This window comes from Carya illinoinensis, chromosome 13 (genome assembly GCF_018687715.1).
Source record: "Carya illinoinensis cultivar Pawnee chromosome 13, C.illinoinensisPawnee_v1, whole genome shotgun sequence".
Taxonomy (NCBI): domain Eukaryota; kingdom Viridiplantae; phylum Streptophyta; class Magnoliopsida; order Fagales; family Juglandaceae; genus Carya; species Carya illinoinensis.
The window spans coordinates 1,036,246-1,055,276 of NC_056764.1; the positions used below are offsets into that span (position 1 = coordinate 1,036,246).

The following is a 19,031-nucleotide window of genomic DNA, read 5'->3' on the forward strand; positions in this document are numbered from 1 at the left end:
GCATAATGTCACTAAGTACTATGATATTGCATTATTTTTTCTTTGATAAGGACTATAAAAGAACAAGCCAAATGGTGCATGTATGGATTGCTATGCGTAATTACAAAAAGGCGTTATAAGGTAAAAGAAACACATTATATTTGCTCAAAAGCCAAAGATTTATTACAGAAGTAAATGTACAAAAGAGATGCTCCAAAGATCATTTGGTGAGGCGGTAATTCATTTGTCTCTGTGATCCCAAATCTTTCACGAAGAACCTTATGCTATAATGATGCGAAATCTGTCCTCAACTTTCTTTGTATCTGAATCTACCAACTGCAAAAGTGAAGGAAATGAGTGAGACAAGTACTTGTATGCGCGCATGAAGGTAGATTCTTGCAGCTAGAAGTGCATGATACTGACCTCTAAGTCTAACTCTTTTTTTGTTGCATGCCCTCTAAAGTAACCAAACTGGGAAATCCTTGATAGACTCCAGCTTTCCACCTGAGCCAATGTACATGACGAAATTCACATGGCAAATATATGCATCATTGTATATGCGTGTGTGTTTTGAGGGGGCGGAGAGGAGTGGGGGACGGAGAGTCTGAGAATTACTTACATCATTCGGGAACTTGTCCAAGGAAAAGCCAGCCATACCAATAACTGCATGCAGTGGGGCACTATAATTGCTATGATCATATGTATCAATCCCATTTCTATCCTTTTTAGGCATGGCCATGCATTTCTTTTGGTAAACTGAGCAAGTTCTCTCATAATTATGAACATGGCCAAAGAGAACCAGATCAACCTGTAATTTAAAGGCAACAAAAAATGGCCAATTTCATACTTTGTAAAGCTAGAGAATAATATTTTTCGTATCTAAGATGGGATAACCAGTTAGTTCAGAAGCAACTTACTTTGTTTTGCAACAGTAATGGTTCTACCTTCTCGATAAATTCTGGATCGACGCTAAGTATACCGTTTGAGGAAGAATACATTGGTCTATGCCTGCAATTTACAGATCATGCAGTTGATTTCAATTTCGGAAATTTGGAGCATACGCATATAAACATAGATATTATGTACATACATATTAACAAGATCTGAAAACAGATTAATGGTATATGCATATTTCAAGTAAAGAATGCAACAGCCAGAGTTTAGGCTACATATATTTCAACAAGCACATGCCTGCACAGAACATGCAGACTATTAAAGATCAGTTAGTGTGATGTTTATTTCCTAAGAACTTTTCATTTATGTTTTACTATATTAAGCTTTTCTATTATTAGCTTGTGTTTGGAAGTTGTATCTCTGCTTTTAATGAAATTTGTGAGTCTCTATGTAAGCATATATATCAGACTAATGAGAAATGAAGGGTAAAACAATCAGAATCAATCTTCACGTTGAAGATTGAAGTTTCTCTCAAAATACTCTGTTTTTTTCTCTGTTTTACCTCTTTGGTTAAAACTAACAATTGGTTTCTTTACCAGCAAATAAAGAAGTTATTGGAGTAAAATGGATTTATAAGACTAAATTAAATCCGGATGGCTCTATCTTGAAGCATAAAGCAAGGTTGGTTGTTAAGGGGTATGTGCAGCAACATGGAATAGATTATAATGAAACTTTTGCTCCAGTTGCAAGGATGGATACCATTAGAGCCTTAGTCTCACTTGCTGCTCAAAAGGGCTGGAAAGTATTACAACTAGATGTGAAATCAGCATTCCTAAATGGAGTGTTGGAAGAAGAGGTTTATGTGGATCAACCCGAGGGGTTTGAAAAGGAAGAAGGTAAAGTTTATAAACTGAAAAAGGCTTTGTATGGATTAAAACAGACACCAAGGGCCTGGTATGGGAGAATTGATCAATATTTCTCTGAGCAAGGCTTCAGGAGGAGCAAAAGTGAGCCTACTTTGTATGTAAAATCTCAAAACAGTAATGACTTGATTATAGTATCTCTTTATGTGGATGATCTGATTTTTACAGGAAGTAATGTTGGAATGATTGAAAAATTTAAAAGGGATATGATGGCAAGTTTTGAGATGAGTGACTTAGGAGATATGCATTATATCCTAGGCATGGAAGTGAGTCAAGAGGCTGAAGGAATTTTCTGTTCTCAAAGGAAGTATACTGAAGATCTTTTAAGAAGATTCAACATGACAGGTTGCAAATCAGTGGCTACTCCATTAATTCCTAATGAGAAGTTGAAGAAGGATGATGGTGGAAAGAAAGTGGATGCATCGATCTATAGAAGTCTTGTCGGAAGCTTGTTGTATCTGTGTAACACCAGACCTGATATATTGTATGCAACTAGTTTACTCTCAAGATTCATGCAATGTCCTAGCCAAATTCATCTTGGAACAGCCAAGAGAGTTATGAGATACCTACAGGGAACTATCAGCTTTGGTATTTGGTATAAGAAAACTTCAAATACAAAGCTAGTGGGATTTACAGATAGTGATTGGGCAGGTTCTTGTGATGATCTAAGAAGCACTTCAGGCTACTGTTTCAGTTTAGGATCTGCTATGTTTTCTTGGAGTTCAAAAAAGCAAGGCAATGTGGCACAATCAACTGCTGAAGCCGAGTATGTGGCAGCTACAAGTTGTGCGAACCAAGCCATTTGGTTGAGAAGAATACTTGAAGATATGGGGGAGAAACAGTTGGGATCTACTGAAATTTTTTGTGATAATAAATCAACTATAGCAATTGCCAAAAATCCAGTCCAGCATTGTAGAACTAAACATATTGCAATCAAATATCATTTTTTGCGTGAAGTTGAATCAAATGGTGAAATTGCTTTGAAGTTCTGTAGATCTGAAGAGCAACTTGCTGATATATTTACCAAAGCACTCCGAAGAGACAAGTTTCAGTTTCTCAGGTCACAGCTTGGTGTAACTGGAAATCACATCAAGGAGGAGTATTAAAGATCAGTTAGTGTGATGTTTATTTCCTGAGAACTTTTCATTTATGTTTTACTATATTAAGCTTTTCTATTATTAGCTTGTGTTTGGAAGTTGTATCTCTGCTTTTAATGAAATTTGTGAGTCTCTATGTAAGCATATATATCAGACTCATGAGAAATGAAAGGGTAGAACAATCAGAATCATCAGACTCATGAGAAATGAAAGGGTAGAACAATCAGAATCAATCTTCACGTTGAAGATTGAAGTTTCTCTCAAAATACTCTGTTTTTTTCTCTGTTTTGCCTCCTTGGTTAAAACTAACACAGGCAACCATAATCTATTAATCTGAAGAAACTCTTAATAGATGTAAGATTCAGTACTTACCCCGCGAAAATTAACCAAGGAGTTTTTGATCGATCCACGGAAGCCAGATCCTTTTTCATCCACCCATACTGAAAGAATTGCATATATATATATATATATATGAAAGAAGGTGATATGAAATTTGATTGTGAAATAAAAACAAGAGACGGTGTTTGGTTCATCAAACCTGCTCCGAATTTTCTGACCAATCATGCTCAGTGGACATCACTGTGAAGTGAACACTGGCTTGTTCTATGGAATACCATGGCTTATCCTTTGCTGGTGTTGGCATGGGAAAGTAAGTTTCATAAGGAATTCCACATTCACCTCCTGAGTCTGGAGTTATATATATTGATCCTGAGTCTATATAGTCCCTGATAAAGAAAGGAATGTGCACATATATCGGCAAAATGCTCATAGTTAGGACAGAAAATGGACTTAGGAATGTTTGCATGCGTCTGTTATATGTGTGTGTAACGGTGTAAGATCTTAAAAGGCGAGATTTTATCAGTTTGCCTTTTACTTTTTGAGCCCTTCAAGAGATTTCACACAACTTTTTCAAGCATAACTCCCATTAACAGATTATAATTCAAGTACATAGGTGAAAGAGCTACCTCTCATGGTTTCCAATTGCCGTCATGTAAGAAACTCTTGATGCCACAGGGCTTATTTGGTGAAGAAAGAAATCCCATTCAACTAAAAAGCCAGTGGCATAGCTTATATCTCCAATGTGGAAGATCGAGTCTATCTGGTTAGAATCTACTTCATCGGCCATGGCTTTAATCACTGAGAGGGATCCCGGCTACAAATTACAAAATTAGAAATTAACCTGGTTAATTAGTACATGATAATCAGCTGTTATAATTTGTATAATACTCGATACATAGCTTGGTTCTAAACAACTAGAACAACTTGAAGGTTAAGTCCTACTACCTGAATGTAATGCTCGGCAGAAGCATCACGAGGAGCCTTTCCCATATCGCCAAATGCTAAAAATTTGAGTTCATCTGATCCACCAGCAGGTGGAGTTCGAAATTGGATTTGTTTACTCCAACCAGCTGAGTCGCTGCAGTATTAATGTTTTAAATAAATAAAAATGGTGACCGCATGTAAATGAGTGCTAGCGGCTTATACATACAAACACATATGCATGTATATATCATGATGAAAAAAATGGTCAAGAATATATAGCATATTTCTTCATAAAATTATTATATAATATTAGTAGTTGGAAAAAAGAAGCTGGATGTCCAAACCTCCCATATCTGTAAGAGAAGGTGCTTGAGGGCTTAAGTCCTGTCATGACTGCGGAATGAATGAACCCAGGATCATGCCACCCGAAGTCCTTGGCTGGACTCTCTAAAGGTGAGCCTAATGTCAATTTCACAACAAACCAGCAAATTAATCTAAGTAGAGGATAGAGGAAAGAAAAGAGCTAGCTAGGCACATAATTAAATTCACACACACAGATTAATCCTAAAGTTTGTGGCCAGAAGTGGAAACAAAAGTAGGGACTCACTACACATATTAGCTTGTGAGAATGTTGTAACTACAGATGTCTGCATTTTTCCATCTCCATATTGTACTTGTTGAGGTTTCTTGTCCCCACTTACCCATGTTACTCTCATCTGCAATTACAAGTAGTAGTCATCATGTAATCAAGTGTTAAGATTAATGAGAATATCAATTTTTTTTTTTTTTTTACATCCATTTACATATATATATATGCATGGTGCTTAATTAGTTAATAACGTACGTACCGATGTTCCAGTTGAATCTATGCTTGAGATATGCCCATATAAAGGCTGCTTTGGATTGGCAAAATTGATAGGTCTAGACTTGGTTAAAACACAAGGAGTCTGAAGTCCCCCACCAAACAATACGAATTCGATGTCGGTTCTGATGTTGATAACATGAAATGTCAAAGTACCACTGCAAGTGTAGGATAAACATACGCCCTTTCTGTATTTCTTGCATTCCTTCTTCTTGCAACTTAGATAGTCGGCATCTTCTCTCATGTACACTGCCTGCGCGCAGCATATATATATATATATAGACTATATATAATCAGAACGAACGTCGAAGTACGTACGTACTACTACAATTACTTAAAAACCACGCACGCCTGCAAGTATCATAAATTTGTTTATGCTAGCTGATCTTTCTATCCGTCCCTGTACATATATATGTTACTGTTGTTTGAAGAATAATCGATCGGAGGAGGCTCATGACATGAATAAAAAGAAGCAATACAAGGGGAAAAAATAAATAAATTAAATTAGGCTTAATTTCTTGCCCGTGGATCAGATGATAAGAAAATAATTTTAGTTATAAGACAAATAAATTCTTTACATTTATTTGTTATTGGACCGATTACACACACACACACACATATATATATATATAATGTTGTTCGTACGTATAAATTACTAGATATATGCAGGTCATGTGAATTTTCAACGTACATCAAATATTATAAACTACACACATTAATATAATATTTATCTATAATTTGAAAGAGATTATATATAATATCATAATTTTATTTGAAAGGGACATAAAGATGGAGATTTGAATCTCATATTTGAGTTTTTTTTTTTAATGTTTTAATTAAAGTTTATAGTGACAAAATGATAGATACATGAGGTGGATTTTATATCATTTACATTACGTATTCGATCAGAATAATTTTTATAAATAACATTAAATACTCTAGTTTGTTTGATTACATAAAGAAAATCACTTCGTGTCATATAATTTACAATTTTCTTAAATTTTCACATAAAATATAATAAACAATTTAATTTTTTTAAATTTTAAATTAAAAATAATATTTTTATAACATTTTATTCAATTTTGAATGTATTATGTTATCTCATTTCATTTGTATAACCAAATCAGATTGAACAAACTTCCAAACTTTTCAAATTATTTATAGAATCCAAATACTCTATAAAAACATTTATAGAATTCAAATTATTGAATACTTTGTATGTCTATATATATATATATCCCTCTATCCATAAACTATAAGACTTGGTTTAAATAAAGATATGCTTCCATCTAATATCATTTTCTCAGCATTCAAACACTATAAATATAAATATTTTTTAATTTCAAATATTCAATCTTTTCAGATAAGTAGGTAATTATCAATGTTTTCAAATTTTCAAATAAAATAAAAATAATAATTTAACTTTTTCAAATTTTAAAATAAAAATAATATTAAAAAAATATTTTAATAAATATTTTATTATTTTTTTCTCTTATCTTCCAAAACTCTATAAAATATTTTAATTCAAATTATTTCAATCAAAACTCTATAAAATATTTTAATTCAAATTATTCCTAATTTATTTTATATCAATTCAAATATCTTATTATTATTCCTAAATTATTTCAATTTCTTTCGTCTCAATACAAAAACAATTAATAGAGCCATGGCCCAGCTACGAGCTAGATGCGTAAAGTCACCACATTGGGAACAGCCACAGCCACAGCCACCCGTACTTTGTCATACGTGAACGCCATGACTTCGTTATGAAAGTGGGCACCGTCTAATTATTTAAGCAGTTTCGGCGCCACTGTATATGCCCCAACTACCCTCCCATAATTAATATAATTCACACATATAATTAATTTATTTTTTTATAAAATTAATTTCTTTTTCCCATATACAAAATAAAAATAAAAATCATCGTACGTGTACACTGCATGGCCAATGCTCTAAATACATTTCCATAAAGAGATATTTATATATATTTGGAAAACAAAATCACAATAATAAAACTTCATATATTGTATATGAAGTCACACCAAACTTGAGGGCACGTCCACCCCCATAATATATTTGTATAGATAAGGCATGCTAATCATGCTGCCCATCTATTCGATCATCATCATCATCATGTTTAATTACGTACCTTGACAGGATAATGGCAGAGTAGAGGAAGACTGCTAAGATCACCAGTTTGTAAATAAAAACCCTCGTTGAATGGACAACTTTCGACACTGCATTCAATATATTTATATAGAGAATTGAAAGATCAGAAGCAATAAAATAAGAAAATTAAAAATCAGAGATCGAGGTAGGAATTAAAATAAATAATTATTGATCATAATTTATATATAAATATTAATACCTAGCATGAGAAGGTGAGATCATGGCGACCCAATCATTCCTCGACGGTTTCGAAACTCCGCTAACGGTAACCGCGAGATATTGTTCATCCGAAAGGTTGGAATTCGAACTGACATTAATTTGCAGGAAAGGGCTAGTGTTGGGGCATTGGGCCAATGTTCTTCTGTTTAATAGCCGAAACTCTGATATTGCTGTGTGGTTTCGGTGCATGGCCGTTGAGTTGATGTACATAGGATGCAAGGAAGACGATAAACAAGGAGAAGAGGAGACAAGAAACGTAATGATCAACAATATCATGATTAAGAGTGATCTGCCGGAAACCCTTGAGGAAGAACTGATCAAAGGTTCCATCAGAGAATTAAGTAGTACTATACCAGGAGAAAACAAGTAGTACTGTTTGGAAGCAAAGAAAGTTTTGTGATTCTGAGGGAGAAAAAACCAGGGTTATGCAGATTGATATAGGATGCTTGGGTCGATCGTCTAATCTTTTTTTTTGTTTTTTTTTTTTTTGTTTCTAAATGTTGGTTGAGAGATGATTTATGAGAATGATAGAGAAGATCGAGCTTTAGGGTTGGGAAACAAAATGTGTGGAAGGATCCAATATATGTGGAGAATATGCAGCTAGGATGCCTTTTAATCACGCCGATACTACGTAGGAAGCTTTGGTTTCTTGACGTAACATCGTTGGTTAACTTGGTTGCGTTGATACAATTGATGTTCCTAACTGTCCATTTCTGTCTTCATTTCCTAATTTCCTGACTTTTCTTTTGCATGTTTTTATCCTCATCGTCTAATTTTATTCTTTTCAATAATTAATTTCATTTTCCACAGAAATTTAAATTTAATAAAGAATCTGAAAATCTAAAGTTTAAGTTTTTTCAATCTCATATGTACGTCAACAGTGTACGATCGATATCGATCAGTTGATCATGAGAAATTAATCGTACTCTATACAACGATATGCGCAGTAGAACAGTCGACTAGTTTTAGGAAAAAATAACTATTTTGGCCGCAAAAAGAATTTGATAAAATAAATTTTTAAAATGACGTAATTAGACGTGATATATCATATTGTAAAATTATTTTTATTATAAAATATATATAACGTATTATATAAAATTATGATAATTTATAAATTTATTTTATAAAAGAATTTTGTGATAATAACACTTTTCTATATTAAAATTTAGCATTATATTCATGACGTGAAGAACAAATATTTTATAAATCTCCAAGCTAGCTAGTATAATAGTAAGGGCGGAGCTACACACACCGCTGGGAGTTGCGTTAGGCTCCTGCTAATGGTTTGAATTTTTTTTTTTTTTTTTTTTAATAAATTTAAATATTTTAAAAAATAAAAAAATTTATAATATTATTAAAAAACATTTAATTAATCATTAAATAAATAATAAAAAAATCATAATAGTGGAATCTAGCAGTGGAAATTAGTGGTAAGACTAGTATTTTCTTAATAATAAAGCACACCTTTTTACAGTGAGTTGTCAGCTATACCATGAGAGTGACGCACGTACGCACAGTTAAAGGTACGTATACGTTGATGAACTCCTATTTTGTTCATATATAAATACTTTAAAGCAGATTGCAATAATAATAATAATAATAATAATAATAATAGAGGAAAAAATAACGTAATCAGATAATGAAAAAAAAGAAAAAAGAAAATTTAAAAGCATATTTAAAAAAAGAAAAGAAAAAAGACGATAACCCAAATTTATTTAAAAGCCATTACTTATGGTAGAGAAAAACTGTAGTTATAACGAGACAACTAAAAGATACAAATAAACTTGGAAAACCAAAACCTAGACATCATAAAAAGAAACTTCCTAATACAATGCCTAAAAGAAAGACAAAGAAAAGTACAACAAACCAACCCAAGGCAATCAAGAAACCTGCAAGAAAATACTAAGAGCATAAGGATAATAAAATAATTAAACTAAATAAAAACAACCTACCAGGCACAACATTACGAGACCCGCAAATAAGGAAGGCCAATTTTGTCCATATAAAAAAGACCTCTTAAAGTACTAAGTAATATAAACCAATTTGAGTTCAAACCCTTAACTTCACGGTTGGTAAGAAAATTAGTCACAACATTTCCTTCACAAAAAACATAATTCACAGTATATTCCAAGTAATTAAATTAATTATGTAATTCATTCAAGAAATCTTCTAAATATCAGATATTGTATTGACCCTTAATGATCCAGTTAACAAGCAGTTGAGAATCAGTCAAAAAACCAATATGATAATACCTACGAACCCCTTCCAATAAACTTCTCATTTCAGTAAAATTGTTAGAACTCGGACCCAAGGACAAAGAGTGAGCTGCAAATAACCTACCACCATCATCCCGTACAACACCCCTAGCACCATAAGAACCAGGATTACCAGAACTATTACCATCAATATTAAGTTTGACCCAATCCTAATGAGGTTGGGTCCATCTAATTACCACACGAACCTTTTTAGGTTTAGGTAGTAAAATTTGAAGGCACTTGAAGTGTAGACAACTTCATCAATTAGAGAAGAATGAAAGGGTCTTGAAAATGCATGTATTATATACTAATCTTGAATTCTATTTTATTGTCATGATCTTGTACTAATGGCTGGCCATTAACTGTCCAATTTGTCTTTCTACATGAGCATTTTGCTCCAAAGCATTTGTTCCTATTTGACTTTGGCCATGATTATACCCCCATTTTCATGACATGCATTGTGTTTGAAAAGCAACCTTCTGCTCCAAATCCTTGGAAAATAATAATCTTAATCAAAACTTGCATCTTCCCATAACAGTATTAATCATAATATACCGTATTATATAGTACAGAAATGAATAACAATTTTGAGGATATGAGTCCTTTCTTATTAGATTAATATGCATTCAAATGTGATTGGAAATTATTACATGAGCAACTACTGCATGCAAGAGTCCACATGGCTTTTTTCTAAATACTACTGCTCGCGCTCAAGAACATATGGCTTGAAAATGTTTATAAGCTCAAATTCATGAATTCCCACAAGAGATTACGACTCTTTTCATGTTTTATTGCACTTTTTGTATGAGATGTAGAGAGATCAGACAGAAAGAAAAAGGCACTACAACTCTGATCTGTCTGTGTCCGTGTCTTTCTCGACCTCGTGATCTGCCGCTATCCCCCCGAAGCGAGTCATAATTTGCGAGACATCTAAAGATTCGGCACTTTGCTTTTTAAGAATGCGGAATCGATCCTCAACTTCCATTGTGGCTGCATTCACAAACTGCATGCAACATTGATGGAACAGCTAGGTTGATTAATCAATACCAAGTTGTGTTTCTGAGGCTAGCGAATTGCTATGAACTTTGAGCATACAAACCTCGAAGCTGATCTCTTCCCTTGTTGCGTGCCCTCTAACATACCCAAATTTAGAAATCCTGCGTAAACTCCAACTGTTCTCCTGCCCAAAACCAACAAAATTAATGACGTCAAAAATAGTACAGCCTATGCGTATGACATGCAAAGAACATGCTTCGGAAAAAAGGGAGATCAGATGGGGATCTAGCTATGTACATCGTTTGTGAAGTTGTCCAAGGTGAAGCCTGCCATGCCAATAACTGCCTGCACTGGGGCACTGTAATTGCTGTTATCATAAGTGGCGCCGCCATTTTCATCTGTTGTAGGCATGGCCTTGCATTTTCCATCATAAATTGCACAACTTCTCTCATAATTGTGAACGTGCCCAAAGAGAGCCAGATCAACCTGGATATTGTACGTGTTCATGAATCATAACAGTACTGCATGTGTTACAATGCAACCAAAGACTAACAAATTCATAGTAATTCATCAAGCCATAGAAGCTTACCTTCTTTTCAAGTAGTAACGGTTCTACAGCTTCCACAAATTTCTTATCCACACTAAAGATTCCATCTGTTGAAGTATACATGGGTCTGTGCCTGCATTGGAAAATTGTTATGCTAACTTACCGCTGGAAAATTTACTTTGCAATTAAAATGAGACAACTTACTGATAAAAATTGCCCGGAAAGTTTAATTACTTACCCCATAAAAATTAACCAAGGAGTTTTTGATCGATCAATGGAGGCCATATCATTTCTCATCCATTCATACTGTAAAAGTACAAAAAATAAGAGATATACGAATGTTGTTAAGAAATCTCAATTAATTATAAAGGATATCATAAAAGTGATCAGTAACTTGTTTCATCTTACCTGCTCAGAATTTTCTGACCAGTCATGCTCGGTTGAAATTATTGTGAAATGAACGCTTGCTTGTTCTATGGAATACCATGGCTTATCCTTTGCTTGGATAGGCATTGGAAAATAAGTCTCATAAGGAACTCCGCATTCTCCACCTGAATCAGTAGTAATATATACTGACCCCGAGTCTGGATAATCCCTGAAAAAAGAAATAAAATCATTCATTACTATTTCAACTGAACATTATGTATCTGTATTAATTAATAACAGCAAATAATTTGAAGACTGGATCGAAAAAAAAAAAAAAAAATTGCTACCTTTCGTGGTTTCCAACAGCAGTCATGTAAGAGACTTGGGAAGCAACTGGGCTTATAAGTTGAAGAAAAAAATCCCATTCAACCAAGAATCCTGTGGCGTAACTTAGGTCTCCAATATGAAAAATGGAGTCAAAATTTCCAGAATTTACTTCGTCAGTCAAAGCTCCAATCACTTCGAGGGATCCTGGCTATATATGTATGTGCCATAAATAATCAAAAGTGCAGGCGTTACATACCAGTTAATCGTATCAGTTTGTATTTTCTTTAATTTAATTCAATTGCAAATAAAAAGTATAAAAGTTGAGATTTTGGAACTACTAGAACAGTTGAGGTTTTGGTGATTGTATATTGCTGGAAAATATATATATTCCTCTAAGCAGAGGCTTTGGATTTCTTGAATCTTGTGTCCACAACAAGGAAGTGGTGAAAATCTGCCAAATTGTCTACTGAGTGAGTTTTTGATGTACCACATGAATCCTTGTTAACAAAAGGCCTCTTACTTGTATGTAGTGTTCAACAGAAGCATCAAGAGGAGCCTTTCCCATGTCAGCATATACGAGAAAATTCAGTTCATCTGATCCTCCAGCAGGCGGAGTCTTGAACTGGAATTGATCACTCCAGCCAACGGAATCACTTTGTATAACCAGAAGGACAAAAAAGAAAAAAAAAATCACATTGTTATACCTTGCTTTTAAATCACATTGTTATCTAATAATAAGATTTCAGTTCTTTTTTTTATTTTCTAAAATGTTGTGTTGAGACCCAAGAATTTCAAAAAACTATTCAAATGAAAATTTTGTGGTGTTTGTATAAGGTAGATTATATAAAATTATTTTTCCCATTTTTAAAAAAAAATCTACCATCAAATTCAATTTTCTGTTCCATCAGATGTCATGTTATACTACGATAAAAAATAAAAAAATAAAAAAATAAAAAAAAAATGGTTAAAAGTAGTGTGCTATGAAGTTCATGTATAGAGCCATGTAATCTAAGTTCACTCTCCTAGTCTGTTTTCTCGGTTACATGCAGAAACTGCAAATGATCTGTGTGTTTTGAACAGAAAATAATCTGAAACAACAACCGATATTCTTAGATGTTATACCTTCCATATCTGTAGAAGAAGCTGCTTGAAGGCCAAAGGCCAGTCATCACCGCTGAATGAATGAATCCTGGGTCATGCCACCCGAAGTCCTTGGCTGGACTTGGTACAGCAGAATCTAGTAAACCTACCATTTTACGGCCATTAAGCAGAAGATGTAAAATAATTGTTACAAGATGGTATCATGCATTATCAAAAGCCGTGCTATACGACAAGCTCTTTGAATTGGTTCGACACTTAAAATTTAAAGCAAAGATTTATATCATGTTAAGCTATGTTGGGAATGGACCAAATAAACAAAGGTTAAGTTGAAGTAAATAATAGCAGAAGCAACAAAATAAACAACAAGGACACAAAGAATACCAAGATTTAAGTGATTTAGCTCAATGTGAGCCTACGTCCACTGTCGGGATCGGTTTCAACAAATTTCACTATAAACAAAGATGGAGTATAAGAGTATTGATCACAAAATCTTCAATCCTAAAGTCCCAATACACTCAATGGACTCTTAGGATTGTATACAAAAGGATTCTCAAAATTCTCTCTTTCTTGACTGCTGAACACTCCTCAAAATGAAGAGAAAATGATGTATTTATAGCACACGACACTAATTCAGAATATTCGCTCGAGCGACGTCGAGCGAAGTGTTGAGCGCACGTTAGGGTTACTTTCTCGCTCGAGCGGAGGTCGAGCGGAACTCTCTAGATGAGTTCGCTCGAGCAGACTATCGAGCGGAGGGTCGAGCTAACCTTAGCTTGAGCCAAGGTCGAGCCAGGGTCAAGCAACAGTCAAGTTAAGCTCCAAAACATACATTTTTAGCAGGAAATCAAACCAAACTCAACAAGCTATCAATCATCTTAAAATAAAGCAACTTAACATATTGAAAAGATATAAATTTAATAATTTATAAGAATTGACATCATATGTGAGAAAGAAATTGGGATGGGTAGGTAGGGTAACTCACTCTTCATATCATCTTGTGAAAATGTTGTAACTTGCGATATCTGTATTTTTCCATCCCCATATTGTACTTGTTGTGGGGCCTTATCGCCACTAACCCATGTTAATCTCATCTGCACCACCATACTAGCTAGTGTTTTACTTCCTAAACAGACATCATTATATATATATATATAACCTCGATGTTTGCTTTTTTAATTTGTGTGTAAATAAATATGTTAATGCTTGCTGCTTACTGAGGTTCCGGTTGAATCAATGCTTGAAAGATGTCCATATAAAGGCTGGTTTGCATTAGCAAAATTGAGGGGGTTTGAGCGGGTTAAAACACAAGGCGTCTCGAATCCACCAGCAAAGAACACGAACTCAATGTCTGTTCTGATATTAATAACATGAAACCTCAAGGAACCACTGCAAGTGCTTTTTACGCATTTCCCATGCTTATATTTCTTGCATTCCTTCTTTGTGCAGTTGAGATAGTCTGGGTCGTTGCTCATGTACTGCGCCTGCATATATGCATGCAATTTAATTTTATATCGACATTATACAATATTATATAAATTTAAAAAGAGAATTAGATCATCCTTTTTATATATTAGCATTCTATTAATTTAAAATGAGATTAATCTTTCCATTGATTATATTTTCATAATGGATAGTGCTACGGCCACCGCTGGGGGCTCCCATTAGGCCAAAATTTTTTTTTCTATTTTTGTGTTTTTTTTTTCACATCATTTTTTTAATGTTTTTAAATATTTAAAAAAATATAAAAAATTCACAATAATATTAAACAATTTTTACTTAATCACTAAGAAAAAAGAAAAAAAAATTGGTAGCAGTAGCTCCCAGCGGGGGATCTAGCATTTTCCTTTCATAATTAGTGTAAATTCAAATAGAGTTAATTATGCAGAGGTAATTAATTAGGCTGATTAGGGGTGCTACCCGCCTCATTTCCCATCTGTCCTCCGCCCCGCCTCATTTTCACTTTAAAAAATTAATATTTTTTTTATATTTAAAAGTTATTTCTAGATCCAAAAGTAATCAAAAATATATTTTTAGATCCAAACTTTAAATTTAAATTTTGTAAATATGACTATAATTCAAAAATTATGTAGTTTTATATATATATATATATATATATATATATATTTATATATACACAATTTGTAAAATATAAAGATATATTCATATTTATATATAAACATATATTTATGCTTTTGTATATATATAAATATTTATGTTTTTATATAATATATATATGTAGGGGGCGGGGTGGGGTTGGGCCCTCTCTGGGAGTGCGGGGCCCCGCTACCCACCCCTAAAGCTGATGATCAGTAGATGGTCCATGCAAGTTATAACTTAGATGGTCCATGCAAGTTATAACTTAATTAATTCCATTTGTTCAACTAATTCACCCCAAAACTTAATATTCTATACCTTGCAAAATTAAATTTCATTGACATTACGTACATGCTATATATATACACATGCGGATCGATGTTACCAAAAATCAAACAATCTCATCTAATCATTATAACTTTTTTAAATTCTCATATAAAATATAATAAATAATTTAATTTTTTCAAATCTCATTACAAAACTAATATTAAAAAATTATATTATAAAAATATTTTATTTATTACTATTCAAAATATCTCATCTCATCTTATCTAAACTGTATAACCAAATGGGGCCTTAGATTCTTAATTTTGATGAAGTACTCCTCACGAAGCTAGATATATATATTATATATCTATTAATTATATATTAAGTGTGACACCCCCAACTCTCACATACGAACACGTGAAAATCGAAACGTCGGGATGATGACAGTCACTACAAGAAAAATGGTCTTTTACGACCAATTTATTGCAACGAAAAGACTATTAGCAACCAAAATTGGTTGCTAATAGTCTTTTCGTTGCATTAAATTGGTCGTAAAAGACCATTTTTCTTGTAGTGAGTATGGGTCACACATCTCATTACCAAGTGTCAAGTGTGTGTACATACAACACGTGTACATAGAAACCACGCAACGGATAATAAAAGTCTTCAACTAAGTACTAGAATTTTGTTTAAATACAAACTTGTTTAAATCAAGCGTAATAAAATATTATAAGTTTAACATTGTTTCAAATCAAAATTGCATAACATAAAAGCAAGTAAAATAATTTTCGAAAATAAAACAACTCTAAAGTCAGTACTCTGGCAGAGCCGTCTCCTCAGGCTCAGCCTCCTCATCCTCATATGCAACAAAGTCTACGGTATCCTTTTATGTTATGTAATTTTGATTTGAAACAATGTTAAACTTATAATATTTTATTACGCTTGATTTAAGCAAGTATGTATTTAAAAAAAATTCAGGTACTTAGTTGAAGACTTTTATTATCCCTGCGTAGTTTCTATGTACACGTGTTGCATGTACACACACTTGACACTTGGCAATAGGATGTGTGACCCGTATTGTCATTATCTCAATACCTCGATTTCCACATGTCTGTACGTGAGAGTTGGAGGCGTCACATTTAGTATTAATTTAGTATATCCTATAGATAATTATATGATCTAGAATATATATATATATATATATATATATTTATATATGTCTTTAATTAACTATTTTGCCATGGTCCCAGTGGGCTATCCGGGAGTCTGGGACCACGCATCATGGCAAAGTACTACTGCGTAGTGCATGCCATGTATAGCTGGCCTCCCACAGCATTGAAAACATCTTTAGCCAAACCCAGGTTAAAATATCATTTTGGCAGTTGAACAATTTATTCTAATTTCTTAATTATAAATTTACGTATTTAACCCGGCCTTATTTTGGCACCCCTCTCCGAAATCTTTATAAATTTGAGTTTCGGATATATATACACACACATATATAAGTGCGATACCGATCTATATTTATATGAATTACAAGATGATAATGATAGGCCGGCATGCATGATAAACCTATGAGACGGCCGGAAATTAATTAAAGAAAAATAGATGAGATCAACGATCGAAAACCAACCTGAATGAGCTAGCTAGCTACAGAATTTAATTAATATATTAATTTTAATTTATTATATATAAAGCATACAATTAAAGAATTGAAGAATATTTAGAAAAGAATACGAAGAATTTAATATGGTTTGACCTTAAGCAAGTTAAGCCCTTACGTACGATACGTGCACTACCATGATAACAGCTACCTAGTTAATTCTTGTAATTTTATTAATTAGCTATTTTACATAATTTTTTCTAAAGTAATATAATATATAGGAATATATATCTATATATCTATGTATCATCCAATATATATGTATAAACAAAACAAAAGAATAAATTCGATCGTTTCAATTATGAATTAAGAAAAAATAAATTAATTAATTAGAAAAAATATACTAATTAATTTAGTGAGAAAAAAAAAAAAAAAAAAAAAGAGTGAAAAACTCATCATGTATGAGGGTTAATTAGCTGAAAGCTGGCATGCATGCAATCATGTTTGTCGTCTTAATTTATTTAGTACGTACCTTCACGGGATAATGGCACAGCAGCGGAAGTTTGCTCAGATCACCAGTCTCTGCATAAAGAAGCTCATTTGCAGGACATTTTGAAACGTCGCTGCACCATTAATTTGTATCGAAGAGGAGAGGAGAGGGAAGAAATATACAGAAACATGAGTCATTGACGTACATTCGATAGAAATAATAACACAACATTAATGAAAACATATAAAATAATTCAACTTTGAATAATATATATATGTGTGTGTGTGTATGCAACTGATCTTACTTTGAGTTCTTAACAGGTGTAATCATAGCAACCCAATCGTCCTTCTGAGGAACAAAAACTCCACTAACCGTGACTGTAACATTCTCTTCATCTGCAAGGTTGGAATTGGGAGTAACATTTATTTGGAGAAAAGGGTTTGGGTCAGGACACTCGGATAGTATTCTTCTCGTTAGTACCCGAAAGTCGGAGATGAAAGTGTGATGACGGTGTTGTTTAGTAGAGTTGACAATGGAAGGAGGCAAAAACCATGAAAAGCAAGGAGAGGAAGAAGAGAGAAAGAAAATGAGCAGGATGGAAGTTTTGAAAACCCAGGAACAAGAAGAATTATGAGGAGATCCCTTGAGAGACATTCGCATGCTTGATGGCTAGGCAGAAGGCAGAAAAAAAGATTCTTAATTCTCTGGTTCTGTTTTTTTTTTTTTTTTTGTCTGGTTTGGTTGTAAGATACAGAGAAAACTTTAGGTTATGGCTTGTGTTAGGTGAAGGACGAGACTCTGGCTAAGGATCTTATACATGTGGAAGATAAGGAGTGCATGAATTTGGGCCGAATTTCACGTGTGGAGCTAATTTATTGGTCACGTTAAGACTGTTGGCTCTAGAGGTTACTTGTGTTTTTGTCACACACTTCAGTTTCTTTTATGGTATTTATTGTTGTTTATGTGAATTTTTTGTGCAAAATATTCAATAAATATTTTAAAGCATACTTCATGTATTGATCTCTCTTTCATTGGACATTCTCGAATTGGGATAAGACCATAATAAATCTTAAATCATCGAGATATTGTCTTTGACTTTTTGGGAAGTTATATCATGCTTTTTTCGTCGAGCTAAATGCAAAACCAGGGGTTTTAGCTTGCTCAGTTTGCATGGAGATCCCTGGGTTTGCATGGGCTTCAGTTTTGGACAAAAAGTGGGCTCGTTGAAGACCATTCCCCTTTTACGTGGGCTTTTGAAAACAGTACTAAACACTTCGAATGGCTTAAAATGGCTGATTCGGTACTATCATTCCAGCTCGAAACTTAAATAAAAGAGAGAGAGAGAATGAGACATCAAGTTTATTAATAAACCCTCGTTTAAAGCGAATGAATACTTTATACAAAAAAAAACAAGGTGGTTACAGCATCTGAAAATCTAAAACCAGTCTCTTAAGAAAACGAAAAAACCATTACTAGAATAGAAACAAAAATAAGATAGATGAAGAAACTAAGAATATTAAAATTAATGCCTAAAGTTGACAACACCTGCACGGTCTAAAACAAAAGTTCCAACCATATG

The 19,031-nt window shown here is 33.4% G+C and overlaps 2 protein-coding genes across 2 annotated transcripts; both read right to left on the reverse strand.

Moving 5' to 3' along the window:
- Positions 1-8: 8 nt before the first annotated feature.
- LOC122291335 (probable inactive purple acid phosphatase 27) lies at positions 9-8,070 on the reverse strand. Its single transcript, XM_043099014.1, has 13 exons — positions 7,387-8,070; positions 7,168-7,255; positions 5,005-5,271; positions 4,764-4,872; positions 4,501-4,615; positions 4,178-4,310; positions 3,859-4,046; positions 3,432-3,618; positions 3,266-3,333; positions 897-987; positions 599-787; positions 403-483; positions 9-315 (listed from the first exon to the last, which is right to left on the reverse strand). Exons 1-13 carry the CDS (start codon positions 7,734-7,736, stop codon positions 259-261), a joined length of 1,923 nt encoding a protein of 640 aa, XP_042954948.1. The 5' UTR covers positions 7,737-8,070; the 3' UTR covers positions 9-258.
- A 2,166-nt stretch (positions 8,071-10,236) lies between these two features.
- On the reverse strand, positions 10,237-18,249 carry LOC122291391 (probable inactive purple acid phosphatase 27). The gene is made up of 13 exons (XM_043099083.1): positions 17,757-18,249; positions 17,495-17,585; positions 14,213-14,479; positions 13,981-14,089; positions 13,020-13,143; positions 12,418-12,550; positions 11,918-12,105; positions 11,613-11,799; positions 11,443-11,510; positions 11,247-11,337; positions 10,955-11,143; positions 10,761-10,841; positions 10,237-10,664 (listed from the first exon to the last, which is right to left on the reverse strand). Exons 1-13 carry the CDS (start codon positions 18,110-18,112, stop codon positions 10,503-10,505), a joined length of 2,046 nt encoding a protein of 681 aa, XP_042955017.1. The 5' UTR covers positions 18,113-18,249; the 3' UTR covers positions 10,237-10,502.
- Positions 18,250-19,031: the final 782 nt, after the last annotated feature.

Excerpts from the sequence above, each read along its gene's own strand:
- LOC122291335 (XM_043099014.1), bottom strand. The coding sequence starts at position 7,736 with ATGGAACCTTTGATCAGTTCTTCCTCAAGGGTTTCCGGCAGATCACTC. Across the intron at positions 988-3,265 it reads CCTTGGTTAATTTTCGCGGG|GCATAGACCAATGTATTCTT; the intron begins GTAAGTACTGAA and ends TGTAAATTGCAG. Across the intron at positions 788-896 it reads CATTACTGTTGCAAAACAAA|GTTGATCTGGTTCTCTTTGG; the intron begins GTAAGTTGCTTC and ends TTTAAATTACAG.
- LOC122291391 (XM_043099083.1), bottom strand. The coding sequence starts at position 18,112 with ATGCGAATGTCTCTCAAGGGATCTCCTCATAATTCTTCTTGTTCCTGG. Across the intron at positions 14,090-14,212 it reads TTGATTCAACCGGAACCTCA|ATGAGATTAACATGGGTTAG; the intron begins GTAAGCAGCAAG and ends ATGGTGGTGCAG. Across the intron at positions 11,800-11,917 it reads GCTGTTGGAAACCACGAAAG|GGATTATCCAGACTCGGGGT; the intron begins GTAGCAATTTTT and ends TTCTTTTTTCAG.